Source organism: Mus caroli, chromosome 8, assembly GCF_900094665.2.
Source record: "Mus caroli chromosome 8, CAROLI_EIJ_v1.1, whole genome shotgun sequence".
NCBI lineage: Eukaryota > Metazoa > Chordata > Mammalia > Rodentia > Muridae > Mus > Mus caroli.
This window is the reverse complement of record NC_034577.1, coordinates 70,219,290-70,235,556: the sequence shown is the minus strand read 5'-3', so window position 1 is coordinate 70,235,556 and position 16,267 is coordinate 70,219,290. Positions and strand designations below refer to the sequence as shown.

The window sequence follows — 16,267 nt, the reverse complement described above, 5'->3', positions numbered from 1 at the left end:
CTCCTCCTGCACCATGCCTGCCTGGATACTGCCATGCTCCCACCTTGATAATAATGGACTGAACCTCTGAACCTGTAAGCCAGCCCCAATTAAATGTTGTTTTTTTTTTTATAAGACTTGCCTTGGTCATAGTGTCTGTTCACAGCAGTAAAACCCTAACTAATACAGATAGGTAGTTGGAAATAAGCTGGTATGCATGCAGTGTCTGTACATATGTCAGAGCATGTAAGTGTTCCATTGCCACAGGGACTTATAAATACCCATCATCAACTTGATGAAGGCCGATTGCTGAGAAACCAAGTCCTGTGAAATGGGTTGACGTAACGAGTGGGTCAGAGGTCCCACTTACTGATGGCGTTAATTTTCGTGAAGCATCCACTACACGGACACCATGCAACATGGGGTTTCAAGTTTGAAAGTGCTCTCTTTCAATCTTGTCTATCAAATGCTGCCGAATAATAAACACCACAATGGTTACTTAACAGCGTAACAACCACCTCAAAGGAGGTAAAGATGGGCACATTACGTAATGCTGGACACAGAGAGTCTCACTGTGCGCCTAAAAAGACCTGACAGAAGCAGGTGAGACCCTGAGGAACAATGGACGTTTCTGGATACCTTCTGTGATGGTTTGTATATGCTTGGCCCAGGGAGTGGCACTATTAGGAGGTGTGGACCTGTTGGAGTAGGTGTGTTACTGTAGGTATGGGCTTAAGACCCTTATCCTAGCTGCCTGAAGGGTAGTCTTCCACTAGCAGCCTTCGGATGAAGATGTAGAACTCTCAGCTCCTCCTGTACCATGCCTGCCTGGACGCTGCCATGCTCCCATCTTGATGATAATGGAACAAACCTCTGAACCTGTAAGTCAGCCCCAATTAAATGTTGTTCTTTATAAGACTTGTCGTAGTCATGGTATCTGTTCACTGCAGTAAAACCCTAAGATACCTTCTCAAATGAAGTTTTCTTTTTGGTACAAAATTCATGAAAAAGCCTACCTCTGGTGAAATGCTTCCTGTTTAAGCCAATTTTTAAAATATGTGTGATACTAAATTTTCTGCCCTGACTTCTACTTATCTATGCATGCTTCCTATTTTTTTTCTTTTAAACCATAAGCTCTGTGAGGCAAGGATCAATGTCTGATTGATCTTTCAAATATTCACAGTGTACAGTTAAGTCCTCACACATCGAGTAAAATAATGGATAGTTTATTTAATACTGAAAAAAGTGTAATTTATTTTCCTAGCAAATGAAAGGTAGGGAGGACTGTCTGGGGCAGGCTGTGAAGCTGTGCTGGCTCCCAGATCCTCGATCTTCACTTGAGCCCCTCACTGACTAATCCACTGCTCACCATCACACCTCTGCTTTCAACGAGAGTTTAGAAGCACTAGGCACTGGAGATAAGGTCATGAACAAGGCACACAGACCCCTGGCTGGGTAGAAGTTAAACCCACGGGACACCCACCACTTTACAACATTGTTCCACAAGGGAAGTTCCTACAAAGACAGCACAGACAGCACAGACTCTGAGCATGGCCAACTGGACTGACAAGCTCAGCCCTCCTGCTCTATGGGAGGTCTGTGCTCCTTACCCCCCACCCCCACCCCACCTCCTCACCTCACACCTGGCCCCTTAAACCTTCATCTATGAATCTATAATAAACTTCTCTCAAAAGCTCATCCCTGGCTGGGCAGTGGTGGCGTATGCCTTTAATCCTAGCATATGGGAGGCAGAGGCAGGTGGATTTCTGAGTTCGAGGCCAACCTGGTCTACAGGGCGAGTTCTAGGACAGCCAGGGCTACACAGAGAAACCAAAAACAAAACAAAAGCTCATTCCATGTGGTCCATGTATTTCATTCTTCACATTCACAAGAGAAGATCCCTGAAGCCTCTGGCTCTGGGAGGCCTTGGTGGCTTGTAAGTTTCCTGGAACACTACCCCACCCCACCCCACCCCCCAAGGCAAGCTAACCAAGAACCAAGAAAGGCACTGTCACTCTCAAGAATACCCTCCTATTCCTGTATCAACAAAATGGACACTGATGTAGATCAGGAAACACATAACCCTCACAAGAAATATCCCAGTTCACTTTGGACAAATGGATCTATTCTTTTATGCAACTATCAACTAGAAAAAAAATGTTTGAGTGGCTACCATTACAGCAGTGATCAAAACCAGATTAAGGTTGTGTTCTCTTGTGACTTTACAGTCTAAATGGAAAAGAGAGACACAAAACAAATGGATGAGTGATTAAGATGCTGTATAGTAATACATGTTGAGGATAGTATGCTTTGGTTAAGCTTATGTGTCAACTTGACTGGGCTAGTGGCTGCCCACACAACTGGTTAAATGCTACTTGAGGGTAGGCCCTGGATGTTTCTGGAACCAATTCCCATTCAACAGAATAGAACAAGTGAATATCCATCTCATAGGTGCAGGTAAGTCAGCAGCATTTAATCCATGAGATCCTTCATAACTCAACAAGGCAAAGGAGATGCAGCACTGCTACCCCTAAGCCAGGACACATGTCCTCTGTTCTTGGAAACAGGGTCCCTAGATCTTGGGCCTCTGGTCTCTAAGAATCCCAGCACCCACAACTCTAGTTCTCAGAACTTGTGATTTGAGGTATGGCTGAAAGTTGGCTTTCGTGGTCTGAAAGCTTTAGACTCAGAGTGAAGCACGTTACCAGCTTCTTCAGAACTCATCTAGACATCCACAGCCAGGAGCCAGCTCTCAAAGGAACCTTCCTCATGAAGATGTGTACACACACACACACACACACACACACACACACATTAATTTTCTCTAAATAGAGATAGTAATGGAGAAAAGTAGAGATGTCTTTGGTTGGTTCTGTTTCTCTAGAGGGTCACAATTCAAAACAATTAAGCATAGTAGTATAAGAGTGAGAGAGGAAATGTGTTACTTTATATGAAATAGTTGGGAACTCTCTCTCAGGATGCCATTTGGCTGGAGACCCGATGAGGCTAAAGAAGGGAGGCACCTAAGGGAAAAAAGCTAAGTGAGGTCAGCAGCAAGCATGGAGGGTAAGGATGGCCCAGCAGCGGGGACCACCCGCTGTCACTGCATAGCAATACAGAATGACCTCCAACCTCCGGACTCCTGTGCACCCTAGCGTCTCGTTGCTTTTCCTACTCTCCACCACCAGCCTGACTTCCTACTTCTCTGGAAACATACACGGTTAGAAGACTCTGGAGTCTGACCAGCTGCTTTTTTTGCATCTCTGTTCAGGTGCCAGGGCTCATCATTACAGATGGGTTCTCTGACTAAGAGGCTGTGAGCACCCTCTGTGCACAAGGGCTCTTGTTCCTCTATTCAAAGAGCAAGTCTAATGAGTTTTCATTTAAGTTATGTATCAAGTTTCCCTTCTATGACTAGATTGCTCATCTTAATACAAATAGGGAACAAATTTTTCAACTTAAAAAAAACCCTCTCGATCCTTTATTAACTTCGTTAATGTTTCTGTATCCTTTATTTTAAAATTAACCCCAATGTTATCAATTAATCTTAATGTTTCTTCTTTCATTCTTTCCTAAGCACATTCCAACCACGTTTTGATTATATAATTCTGTGCAAATATCTTTTGTTAAGGCCCCTAATCACAGCCATCTTCTTAAACCAATGGCCAGGTCATTTTAACTGACCCCATACCATACATCTTCTGGAACACATTGTCAGCTACATCCCAGGCATCAGAATCTCTTGATTCCTCCCAGGCACAACGGCAATTCTTGACCTTCTTCATGGATGTCCTAACTCTACACTATCCCACAGCTTGACTTAGTGATTTCCTTTCCTCCTCTGTCATGTTTCCCTCAGTAAAACTTGAAATTCCCTTGATGCCGAGCTCTTCCCGTGTGTATTTGTGATCTGGACTGCACCAGTATGCATGCAGTGGATTATGACTGGGCCCTGAATTACAGACTCACACAATCAGTTATCTGTGTCTCTGCTTGGATGTCTTGGAGGCAGCTCCATCTAAATGTGCAATCCTGGAGTCTCTGTGAGTTCCTTCTGCGCGCTGAATGCCACTCTCTTCCTTGTATTATACGCCGTAACTCCATCACTACAGAGGCTTGGGCTTGGCGTTCCCTCTGACCTGTCCATCCCTTTCAGTTTTATGTGAAAAAGTTTTATTATCTCAACTACTTCCCGCCAGACTTTCAACTTCTTTGGTCTTAACTAATAATCTGTCTTGCTATGAAACTCAGTAGCTTTACAATGGCCATCCAGTCCCACCATCACCCTTTTATAACCCAGATATTCTCAACCCAGTGACCAGAATCAGGACGCCAACTCTGGTGGTGCTCACCTAACACTCAGGGGGCCTAGGAAGGAGGGTCAAGAGTTCAAGGCTAGCCTGGGCTACACAGGGAGACCCTGTCTAGAAATAATGGAAAGAACAAACAGACAAACATCTGAACATTTACCAAAATGCATACAGTTATTTCCTGTTCCCTTCAAGTCGAACCTCCATGTCTTTGGTTTTACATGATTTGGTTCTCCTGGCTGTATGGGTGACACCAGAACACTCGGTTCTCTATCTCCTGTTCAGTAAGTCTGGGCTTATTGCCCAAGGAGAACAGCAAGCTCCTCCCACTCCTCTCTGCCAGTTCTCAGTCCCCTTGTTCTCTTCTCTGTCACACTCACATCATTTCTCCTTAGTTGTTTCTTTCTACTATGACATAAGCACTGTGATAGTAAGGAGGCGTCTGTTCTGTTTGCTGCTCTATCCATGGAGGAAGACAGTTCCTGGCATATAAGAATTCAATTTGCATTATAATGAGATTTAAATATCGTTTTATTAAGTAAATACAAGACGGAGTACAAGTGGGACAAGGTGGAGTTTAATTTTAAAATATATATATGTATATATATATATAATAGAATATATTAGTAGAAATTAATTATATAAGAGAAAATTTGATACTATCTAAGCAGAGAGGAAATGTGCATAGACTATGTCATTACATAGACAAGGGGTGAACTGGACTTATGTGGGAATAAAGTCATTTCATCCACAAAAGCAGCAGAAATAAAAGGACTCTGGTGGTAGACGCAGACACGCAGGGTCTGGTAAAATTCCTGTTTCTCATCTGATTTCCTTTCTGCATTAGTTGATATGAAGAGAGGCATTAGAGATAAGAAAAAAATGAGAAATGATTCTCCAGAATTGAAGAGGGCTGTGGCAGGGGAGATCAGAGAACTGTCAGGCTGACAGTAGGTTGTCATGACTTCACGTAGGAGCAGTTATCACACTGAAGATGGCCCAGCATGTTCAGGTACATGGGCAGAAAGGTGCAGAGCTGAGTGCCAGTAGGACTGCTGTGTGAGGTTCGATCTATTGCTATGCTTTGTAATGCTAAACTCTGTACCGGAAGGTCTAGCTAGACCCAAGACTGAATTCTCATGCTTACAGGCTTTTGTTGTGCAAAACTTGTTCCTTGATTTTAAACTATTGGATAAATAAAATTGGCTATAGCCAATTCCTAGAGGGATTACAGGTAGGTGGGTTTGGAGTGACCTGGTTGGAGAAGGGGAGACCAGGGAGAGATGGAGGAAGAAGAAAGAAGAGAGGAAGCCTCCATGAGAGGAGATGGGCGGTGAACACGTGGCCAGGATAAACAGCGAGTATCTGGGGTACACTGCTGGGGAGGTGCAGGCAGCAGTTAGAAGACTAGACTAGGGGTGACCCCCAGCAATTGTCAAAGCCAAATAAATAAGTAACCATAGTCGGAGTCTTATTTATTTGTAAGCTAGTCGGGGATAAGCCTACAGGGTTCTACTACACTGGTGATGGGTAGGTGAATGCGGAGCAATAAGAGTGTTGAACAAGACTATGATGTGGGGCTGGTGAGATGGCTCAATGGATAAGAGCACCCGACTGCTCTTCCGAAGGTTCGAAGTTCAAATCCCAGCAACCACATGGTGGCTCACAACCACCCGTAATGAGATCTGACTCCCTCTTCTGGAGTGTCTGAAGTCAGCTACAGTGTACTTACATGTAATAAATAAATAAATAAATAAATCTTAAAAAAAAAAAAAAAAGACTATGATGTGGTCGGTAATGAAGGAATCATGGCCAGAGAGCAGGGGCCAAAGGAGATGGGACCTGAGTGTGTAGAGATACAGGGTGGACACAGGAAGACACTGAAAGTGACCAGCTCAGAAAGCCTAGGCATTTCAGTGAGCTTGAAGGATTCTGGAGTCGGGCATATACCATGCATGTAGGGAACTTCTGGTCAGACGGGAGGTTGGCAAACTTGATTATGAAGGCTCTGCCTTCCCTGGGGTAGTTGGCTGAGGTGCAGGGAAGGTAAGCTTGCTGGGCTTGGGGTCTAGAATTTCAACCACATATCTAAGAACATCAGTGAGGAGCCCCAGCGCCGAGGACAGGGACGTGGCCAGAACAAGGGATAGGCTGAAGGACAATACTTGACTTTGCTGCAAGGCTCTATGGCAGGAAAGGTGTGACACTGGAATATGCATCAGAGGACAGGCTTCAGCTGGAAGAAGACAGTGCAGGGAGCTGAGATTTCACCCACAAAGCCCACACCCCTTAGTAGCCGTGCAGGAGTAACAAGCAATTCCCAGCTTTAAAGTATGCAAAGGGAATTTCCAGGGCTCATTTTAGTTTGTGGAGCTCTGTAGCAGTCCACAAGCTGGACAAGCTTAAACCATTGAAAAGACCACTTCACAGTCTGGAGGCTGGGGGTATGAAACCAAGTGCAGGCATGATTCCCTAGAAATGTGTCTACAGACATCCCCTGTCTTCTAGATCCTGAAGACTGCTAGTACTCCTTGGTATTTCTTGACTGGTAGATGTTACATTCTAATCTCTGCCTCCATTGTCTCATGGGGGTTCACCCATGGGTCTTTGTTTTATGGAGACAGTAATCACATTGGATTCAAGACCCCACCCTCTTCCAGTATGACCTTATCTGAACCAATTACATTTGCCATTACTGTTTTCGAATAAGGCCACTTTGAGGTGTGCTGGAAGGTAGGACTTAACATATCTTCTTGAGAACAATGACAACTCAACCCATATTAAGAGTGTAGAGAAAGAATATATGGCTTTTATGGGATGTGTTTGAATTTTAAGTATCTCAATTATTTGTCCAGCTCAGTAAATAAGACCCAGAACCCAAGTGTTTTACAAATTCTCACTGCAAAGCTTACAACATCCCAACAGGCAGAAGGATTCTACCAACGTGAACTAAAAGTCAACGGGATGGCACCATTTGGCCAGCGGGGAGAGCCCACTGCTTGGAAGGGAAGCCCCAAGCTTCCGGGCTATCAGAGCGCCTTTCGCTAGTCTTAGAGTCTCACTACTTTAAGCTGCCAGAGCAACTGAAGTTCACAAGCTCACAGTTGTGAGTGGCAGCAAGCTTGCAGTAATGTGATGCTGAGACACTCATCAGCTGGGAAAATGCCTAGTGATGACGTGCAGATGGAAAGAAGGGCAAGGTAGGCTCTCCTGTGGGTCTTTAATCAGAATAGAGTACCATGCATTCCAGACCTCAGCCACCTAGTCATGGCTGAAAGTGTCCCCACGGTGTGTGCGCGTATGCACACTTTGAGGCCAAAGGTCTTTTCTATTTGTTCTTGTTTTTCTTTTATTATCCTGAAGCTCCTGCTTTGGCTGGGCTGGGCAGCCAGTGAGCCCTGGGATTTCCATTCCTGGCACCAGGATTACAAGCCTGTGCCTTCATACTTGGCATTTTACGTGGGTTCTCAGGTTCAAGCTGAGGTTCCCATGCTGGCTTCCTGGAAAGTGCTTTACCACTAAGGCATCTTCCCACCTCCACTGTTCTTCTTAAGTAAGTCACATGAACAAGGTATCCATATTTCGTAATGTACAAGTACTAGGTTATGTAGCCTATTACGGTGTGTGTGCTAGGTTCTGGGCTTTCTCCCTGCCTTGTGACTCTCAGATTTGCCTGCATCTTTTTTTTTTTTTTTAAACCCGCTGAGGGCTGTTTCTGGTATGCCAAATCTTGGTCAAAACTACTAATGGATAATTCCAGCTCCTCACATCTAATGTGCAGGTAGGCACACAGCAAGTCGTTTCTTCTGAAGGAATGCAAATAATTGGATTCGATGCACATTGCACAACTACAGGAGCCCACATGCATAAGGTTTGCTGTGCTGAGGGGAGTGATGTGATGACTCTTCCGACCTTGGCAGATAGAGCCGGCATTTCAGAAGGCAAGGTGAGGCTGGGGCTTATTGCTTGAAGGTAATGGTTTTCATGAAAGATGCAGAACCCAACTGTTTGATAGTATATCTAGCCCCTCTCCTTCCTACACAGCTGGTAAGAAATGAAGTCCCTCACTCTATTACTCTAATTGAATTCCAACTTGGGTAATTATACTATAATTAAATAAATTTTCCCCATAGTTTTAATTCACTGACAAATAGTGCTAGTCAAACGACTTCATTTCATTCCCAGACACGCATCCCCACTCCATTTCCATGATAAGTGGAGTGATTTATATTGGGAAGATGTGTGTATGTGTGTGTGTGGAAGAACTGCACAGTTCATAAAATATTTTAGGTATCATTTATGATTACATATGCTTTGCTCAGCATGAGATAACATTAATTTCTATTATAATCTTTCATCTAATTTCTCATATGCTTAGTGCCAAAGGAAATAAGACAGTTAATTAGCATTTCTTGTTTTCAGAACAACTTTGGTTGAGTTACCCGGTGGCCTGTATCTACTTGGAGTTTTGGCTTTGCCCCCTCACAGCTACTGTCTTCGGGGGATGGGCTGCATTTGGGGTTTGTTTTAAATTTTACAAGTAGAAATGCTGTGGTAGAATTCCCAAGATCAGGGAGCAAGCTGCAGTAAGGACCACCTTTGCTATCTCAGCTGTCCCACCTCTCCTAGTACAAGGTTCTTTTTCTCAAAAAGGCATCCAACGCTAGTCACTATTAATTTACTAAGAAAAAAAAAAAAAGATGAACAGTACACGTGTAATCCTTGCCATAGGTCACTGGTTTTATGATAATTTAGTGGTTTATCCAGGAGTTGGTGGTCTAATCACTAGGACCAGATGCTGTGCAGTTCTCCTGTGCCTCAGGGTTAATACTCTGGGTTCTGCTGGGGGGGGGGGTCTCAGAATATGACACCAGGTTGCACAGAGAAATCCAGGTTTAAGTGTTATTGTAAGGACTGACCTTGAAGGCTTGAGGAAGGCTTTAGGGAGTCATGGCACTAGGGTGCAAATGCAGGGCCTTGGGAATGCTGGGAAAGCCATCTACCACTGAGTCATATCTATAGGCCCATGGATACAATACATCAATAGAAGGTATGGAAGGCAATATCAAAATACTCACGAAAAGCAGCAGGAGCACCGGAGTCACAACAATGCCCTGAAAGGAACAAGAGAGAGAGGTGTTGATCATTTGTTGGCCCAGAAAGAATTCTTCTTCCCCAGCTTTGATGGCACTGCTAGCCATGTCAGTCCTGTTTAACAAAACGAGGAGGAAAAGATGGCTCCCTACATCACATTAATGTCCCCTTAATGATTATTTATATAAGGCAATGTTAAAACTACAACCACCCAACGTGCCTTCAACTTAGCTTTCCCCTGTCTAAAACCTAAATTTCCTTCCCTGTGGAAATGTCCCACATGGTGGAAGCTGGCGGACGGCAGGGCTTCTCCTTCAAGGCTTCCAGTCTAGCTTGGGTAAAGAGCCCCTTTTTGAGAGAAGACAGGTGGTTCGGTCCCAGTTGGGGTCCTCTCCTGAGCAAAGACCACGTCGGCTGTGATGAATGAGATGTCGTGATTCTGTAATGTGAACTGATCTCCCCGAGGAAATGAGCTGCGATCTCAAAACTCATTTCACTTGATTAGACTCTGTGTCTCCATGGTGGAGAGAAAGTCTTTCATCTAATTCAGCCACACAGGACCATCTCAGTCCCTCTGCCTCCCCCAGGCAGAAACGAGTAAAAGATTTGTTTTCTCCATGACAGGGAACAGTTTGAGGCTGTTGTCAATGAGGCAGGATGCAAGCTTTTAGCTTCCTTTCAAAGTATGCTTTTGAGTCGGGAGTTAACATGACAGGGTTCACTGGAGAACAGCAGATGATGGTGCCTCTCTCTTAGTTCTTCCTTTATGTCTCAGAGCTTCGTTGTGATTTACACAAGAAAAAGCATTTCATATTTTTATTAATGCACTCTACTTGAGAGCTTGAAATTTTAGAATCTGAATGTGAGAGAGAGAGACAGAGAGAGAGAGAGAACAAGAGAGAGGGACAGAGACAGAGAGACACAGGGAGAAAAAGAGAGACAGAGACATAAAAAATGGGGGACAGAGAGAGAGACAGAGACAGACAGACAGACAGACAGACAGACAGAGGGAAGGAGACCCAGGGCTGTCCTTTTCACTGGTCAACAGTCCCTTGGCATTTACAAGAACGTCCTCAGTCTTTGCAGTGACTGCACAGCTGTGAATACATACTACAGGAACAATGATTATAATGATTTTATTTTTAGATTATTCTCATGTGAATATCCCTATACAGACTTGGCTTATTATTGAATAATAGAATGAATATAGTTAATTATGCAAGCCCAAGCAAACGGCAAGAGGAAGCAGAACAGTTTAACCCAAGGGTCATACTTTTAAAGTCTCATGGTTACAACACGCATCATCGCTTATCAATTCCATGGGTTTCTATGAAGCAAGTTCTCACTAGCACAATTGGCTAAAGCCAAAACAATTTTAACTTAGAAACACTACTGTTGGGCTGCCGAGATGGCTCAGCGGGTAAGAGCACTGACTGCTCTTCAGAAGGTCCTGAGTTCAAATCCCAGCAACCACATGGTGGCTCAGGACCACCTTAAACACAGTAGCTGAATTGGGGAACATCTCTCTCCTTAACTTCAGAGCCTGCACTTTGGAATGATGATTTTACAATCTTTTGGGGGCACACACAATGGCTCATGGTTAAGGTGTTTGCTATCTGATGATGCAGGCTTCCTGACCAGAGTTCAATGGCCAGAACCCACAGAAAGGTGGAAGGGACAACAGACTTTTTGGACACTGTCCTCTGACCTCCACATGTTCACTGTGGTAGACCTCTACTTCCCAAATTATATATAAATTAAATTAAAAATGAAAATCTTTGTAGTAAATATTAAGCCATTTCTTTGGGGTTCTAGTTTAAGGGTTAAGTCAGGGAGAAGCTTATACTCAGTGAGCCTTTTAACGACATGAAATGAACTGTAAGGTGAGCCACTGTGGGATGGAATTCACAGCCCTCCAAAGCTCAGGTTTTGCAAATACCAGTGTTAAAGGTGAAGGGGTACTCAAAATTTAAACAGTGCCAGCAATAAGCACTGAAGGCTAGAAAGTCAAATAGATATAGGGTTTACAAAAGTCTTAACTTTTTTTTCCCTTTCTCTTTCCTTAGTAGCTCCTCTCAGTGGAAAGTCACAGCACTTCCGGCAGAAGGCACTGACACTTCTGAAGGGTCAGGGTCATATCAAAGTCTCTTGCAGCTCCTGTGTGTCTAGTAAAGCCTTCTGCCTGCAATACCTAAGAACTCAAGCCATGACGTGATGGCTTTCATTGTCTCCTGAAAAACTCCCCCAAATCCATTTACGCTGCTTTTGTGAGTCACTGTGTGAACACAGTGTACTGACAGCAGGATAGAGATGGTCAGGGTTGATGCTGACATTCAGACAAACGCAAAGAAAACTGAAATGAATGCCTCATGGTATGTTTAATAGAAAAACTTATGAAGAGATTTTGCTGTAACAGCTATAGCGATCTCAGTTACTGATGTCTGAGGTTAGTCAGTTCTGTATAACTTGCCAACAAAAAAGAACACCTACAGGTATGCAAAGGATCCTGGGACCTGTAGGTCTACTCCTCACCTGCCAAGCTCCTCACAAGCCATGGGAGCTGAGTGGCCGTGTCTTGGCCAAGGAACCACCCAGATAGCACTTGCTCTCCCCAGTCAGGGGCCTGGCTAAAGGTCCAGTAAGAGGGGAAACACTTTCTTAAACTAACCTCAGACCACTACCACTGCTGTCTCCCTTCCCTTGCAGTGCCTTCCTTCCTCAGTGGCCCTTTTAGCTGACTCCAGTGTGGTTAACTAGAATCCTGGCCTGTTAGCTCTCTTTCTCCTCTGGCAATGCGTTCAAGCAATGCTGCTGTTAGTGTCCTTAAGTTCTCCCTGTTTCAAAGTCCTTCCTTCTGGGCCAGTGTGGAGCCTTCTTCTAAACCTATTCTCACCAACATGCTAAAATCAGACCGACTGAAGAGAGACGTCCTGAACCTTGGGAATAAGACAGAAAAGGAGCAGCTGTCCTGGTGTGAGGCTGGAGTCCACTGGCCAACCCTAGGACTCAGCTACCTGAACACTCTTAGCTTCCTTGACTCCTGTTTATATCAGTTGGTAGCCTGACTATGACACACACGTATTGTACATAAATGATTTGTCTTATAAGGAAAAAAGGCCCTAAAAGGTTATTGTTTTATTGACCTGTAATAAAAACTAACCATTTCTGTCTGTAATAGAAATGCATGCAGTATGTTTTTCTGGTGGCCTATATAAATATCCATGATTGACTCAGAAGCCATTTACCATCTGGTGATGCCTTATTATCTGTGTGAGCCAAAGTCCAGCCAATTTATTCCATACATGTGAGGAAATCATGCTGCCAACTTTTTGAAAATTAAACTTTTGTAATACCTTTCCTTAGAGCCTTGAATGTATATTTGTATAAAAATTAACTTTAAAGTTAGGATTTCTCCAGCTCTCTGCCTTTTACCTTGTGGCTAACAGGTGAAGATAAGTTAAAAGCTGGGGAAGTTCATCCTTCAGGACCAGGGCCGCAGCAAGCCAGTATGGAACTAGTGGTCTGGCCAACAAATTCAAAGCACTAAGTGCTAAAAGGGTGGTATGGGCAGTTCCGAGGATATCTACATTCAAATGAAATGGGCAGGATATGCAGTCAAGGATGGGCATGATGCCACAAATACCGACAACAAAGTAGCTCAATGATGCTCTCTAAGGACAAAATAGCCTTCTGTGGAAGTGTGTGTCTGTAAGCACAGCACTCAGATACTGGGGCCAGCCTGGGCTAAATGAGACTCTACCCCCGCCCCCCATCAACAAACCACCTAATCAAACAACAATGACCATGGTTATCACACAGCCTGAGAGAGAAGTACTAGCTCTGTTAGGTGCTATGGTATATAGTGGCAAACCACACAAACGCATCCCTACCTTCTGAGTCTTCAGAGACCAGAGACAAGCATCTGTAATTATGTGAGGTCTGAAACGACTCGGGAGGGGCGAGGAGGCAAGAGAAGAAGGAGAAAGAGGAGGAGGAGGAGGAGGAGGGGGGGAGAACCTGTTGAAATTCAAACTACAGTGGCAGTGTAGTTGGGAGGAATGATGAAATTAAAAACCCAAAGACACAGAACGGTCTCCTGATCAATCCATCATGGCGTTTGGGTTTTGCATCAGAGATGGGAGATTATGGGAAGAGTCTGCAGTCATGCGTGTGGGACAGGAATCTGTGGTGGCAGTATGCTGATAGCTGAGAAGAGATGGAAGCAGAAGATGGAAGGGAAGAACCCAACCTGGAGGCCAGTCCCTCCATACTATAGGCAGAAGCTGCTGTGAGCTAAGGGGAGGGGATTGTAGAGATGGAGACGGAGACAGAAGATGGGAGAAGTCCTTGAAGATGGATGACTGGATCAATTAGCTGCGTGTGGGAGACAGTGACAAGAAGGAATGGTAATGTCTTAGTTTTCTGAGCTATAAGGTTCTTGACCAAACAGAAGCCCACAGAGCCAATTACTCAGCCAAGATGGCCACAGCGTAGCCCTGGGGGGTGAACTTTGAGGTTTCAAATGCTCAAACCAGGTCTAGTCTGCCCCTTCTTTCTTCCTCCTCGCCCCCTCTCTTCCTGCTGCCTGCCTATTCAGATGTAGCTGCTCATTTTCTTTGGAGAAGACAAGTGTGAGTAATCTGTCCCCCCACCTCCAGTGGGGACGCAGCAGGTGGCTATCTGGGCCTGAACTTTGTGTCCAGTCAGTGAACACAATTGACTGAGTCCTCAGCACCCCGTTGGTTGGCTCCTGTTACAGAGGAGAAATTAAAGATACAAACGGAATACAGGCTGAAGCTTAAAGGAGGCCCAGGAGGAAACCGCTGGATTGGAATGGCCAGGAAGGGAGCCGAGAAGGAAGGGAAGGGGGCGGAGGAGGGAGAGAGGGAGAAGAAGACAACTCCTTAGGAGCTAAGAGTCCTGGGCTAGAGGCAGAGGCTCTGCTCACTCAGCAGAAAGAGCGGCTGGCACAGTGCTTGGGTCGTTATCACCTGCAAGTCCAGCGAGCGATGCCAATGGCTGAGGGTTTCGGCACAGGAAAGAATACTGCTTCCCTAGGGAACCTGGTTCTGTTGTAATGGGTACAAGGCAGACTAGCCCTTTCTCCTGGGGAGATTCTATTTAAGCAGCCTTACAAAGATCATGAAGAATATGGGGGTGGGCAGTGTCTCTGCTCCAAAAATATACTAAGCCACAAGACAGTGGTGTCTTCCAACAGAGGAAGTGCCCAGCAACTTAGTCAACGTTGAGTTAATTAAGCACATTAGCAAGCTTCCCTATCGCCTTCTTCAAATACAGTCACAGGGCCAATAGCCTCCTCACACAAGGAAAGTATACCCAGATAACCACGCTGTAATGACAAATTACATTACATTGCTCTCTACATTCCGAAGGGAACAGTGATCCTTGGGCACAATCACTCAGTAAAGTACAATTTTGACCAATGGAACTGATGTCCAAGTCACAATTTCTTCCTTTGATTTTTAAATGGAGTAATCTGCTAAGTGTCCTTTTGAAATCTAGACCCTTGAGAGACTGGAATATGGTCTTAGAACCAGCAACAGTAGGCTATACCCCAGATCTTTTTTTTCTTTGGTTTTTCGAGACAGGGTTTCTCTGTATAGCCCTGGCTGTCCTGGAACTCACTCTGTAGACCAGGCTGGCCTCAAACTCAGAAATCCGCCTGCCTCTGCCTCCCAAGTGCTGGGATTAAAGGCGTGCGCCACCACGCCCGGCTCCCAGATCTATTATTTCCTAATCTTCCTTTTGGCAAACTCCCTGGCTAATCTGTAGATGTGGATATTTAGTCAGTGGATTTAGAAGGGAGAACAGCCGTTCTAAACACAGGTTGGGCCAGATAATTATCTGATGCTTCCTGTCGGAATCACTCCATTTGACTGTTGCACCTGGAAAGCAGCCAGGGACAACAGGTAAAGAAACAGGAATGGCCATGGGTGCCCAGGAGGCAAAGGCTGGCAGATCTCTGTGCCTTAGCATTGCTTTGAATCAACAGCTATATTTCACCAAGAGAGAACAACAGGCTACCCTCTGATAAGTAGCTTAGTAGACCCATTTGAATCCCTAGAACACCTGGACACATTTCTTTGTGACTCCATATCAGCCACGATGTAATTAAGGAATTGTTACTCTTCCCCCAGATGGATGTCACATGACTTGTAAGTGGGGCATACAATTCCTCCTTCTCTGTGTGCACGAAGAAGTCTGCACAACTCCAGCTGCTGATTCATTCCTTGGCTGTCAGAGGTGCGAGTCAGCAATCACATTCACTTCCCTCAGACTTGGTTAGGTTATCTGTCCAGGACAGCAGGCACAGTCTGCTCCTCTTGGGGCAACTTTTCTTTTCTCATATTGACTTCTAGCATTTATGACCCAAAGATGACTCTCCTTGCTAAAGATGATGTGGAAAGGGCCAGCGGGAAGGGAAATAAAAATGCCGAACTGAACAAACTGAATTTAGGGTCCTAATATTCAGACTTGCACAGTGGATAAAGAACACACACACACACACAAAGCACGATTTCTCTCTTTTTTGTTTGGATATGGGACCAAACTTGCTACGTAGCCAAGGCTGGCGTTGAACACCTGGTTGTCCTGTGTCCACCTCCTCCTAAGTGCTGAAAGTACAGCTATATGCCACCATGCTTGATTCTCTTTTTACTTTCAAGCTGAATAATTTCTCGTTCTCTGGCTATGAGACCTCACTATTCTGCACTGAAGAGTTAGCCGCTGACCTGGCCTTTCCCAAGCAGATCAACAGGAACGAGAACAACTGAGGTCCAATCAATCAAGGCTCACAGGTGATGGGTGTGGCTGTTTGCTGTGCTTTCCAGGGAAACGTCATTAAACCTTCTGAACAGTCACAG

The 16,267-nt window shown here is 44.8% G+C and overlaps 1 protein-coding gene across 2 annotated transcripts in view; it reads right to left on the bottom strand.

The window, feature by feature from the left end:
• Positions 1-16,267, bottom strand: part of Slc10a7 (solute carrier family 10 member 7) — a 229,367-nt gene that overhangs the window by 60,702 nt on the left and 152,398 nt on the right. For both annotated transcript variants that reach the window (XM_021170488.1, XM_021170490.1), the window contains one exon: positions 9,368-9,403. In XM_021170488.1, coding sequence (XP_021026147.1) covers positions 9,368-9,403 — 36 coding nt within the window. The remainder of the gene's footprint in view (positions 1-9,367; positions 9,404-16,267) is intronic.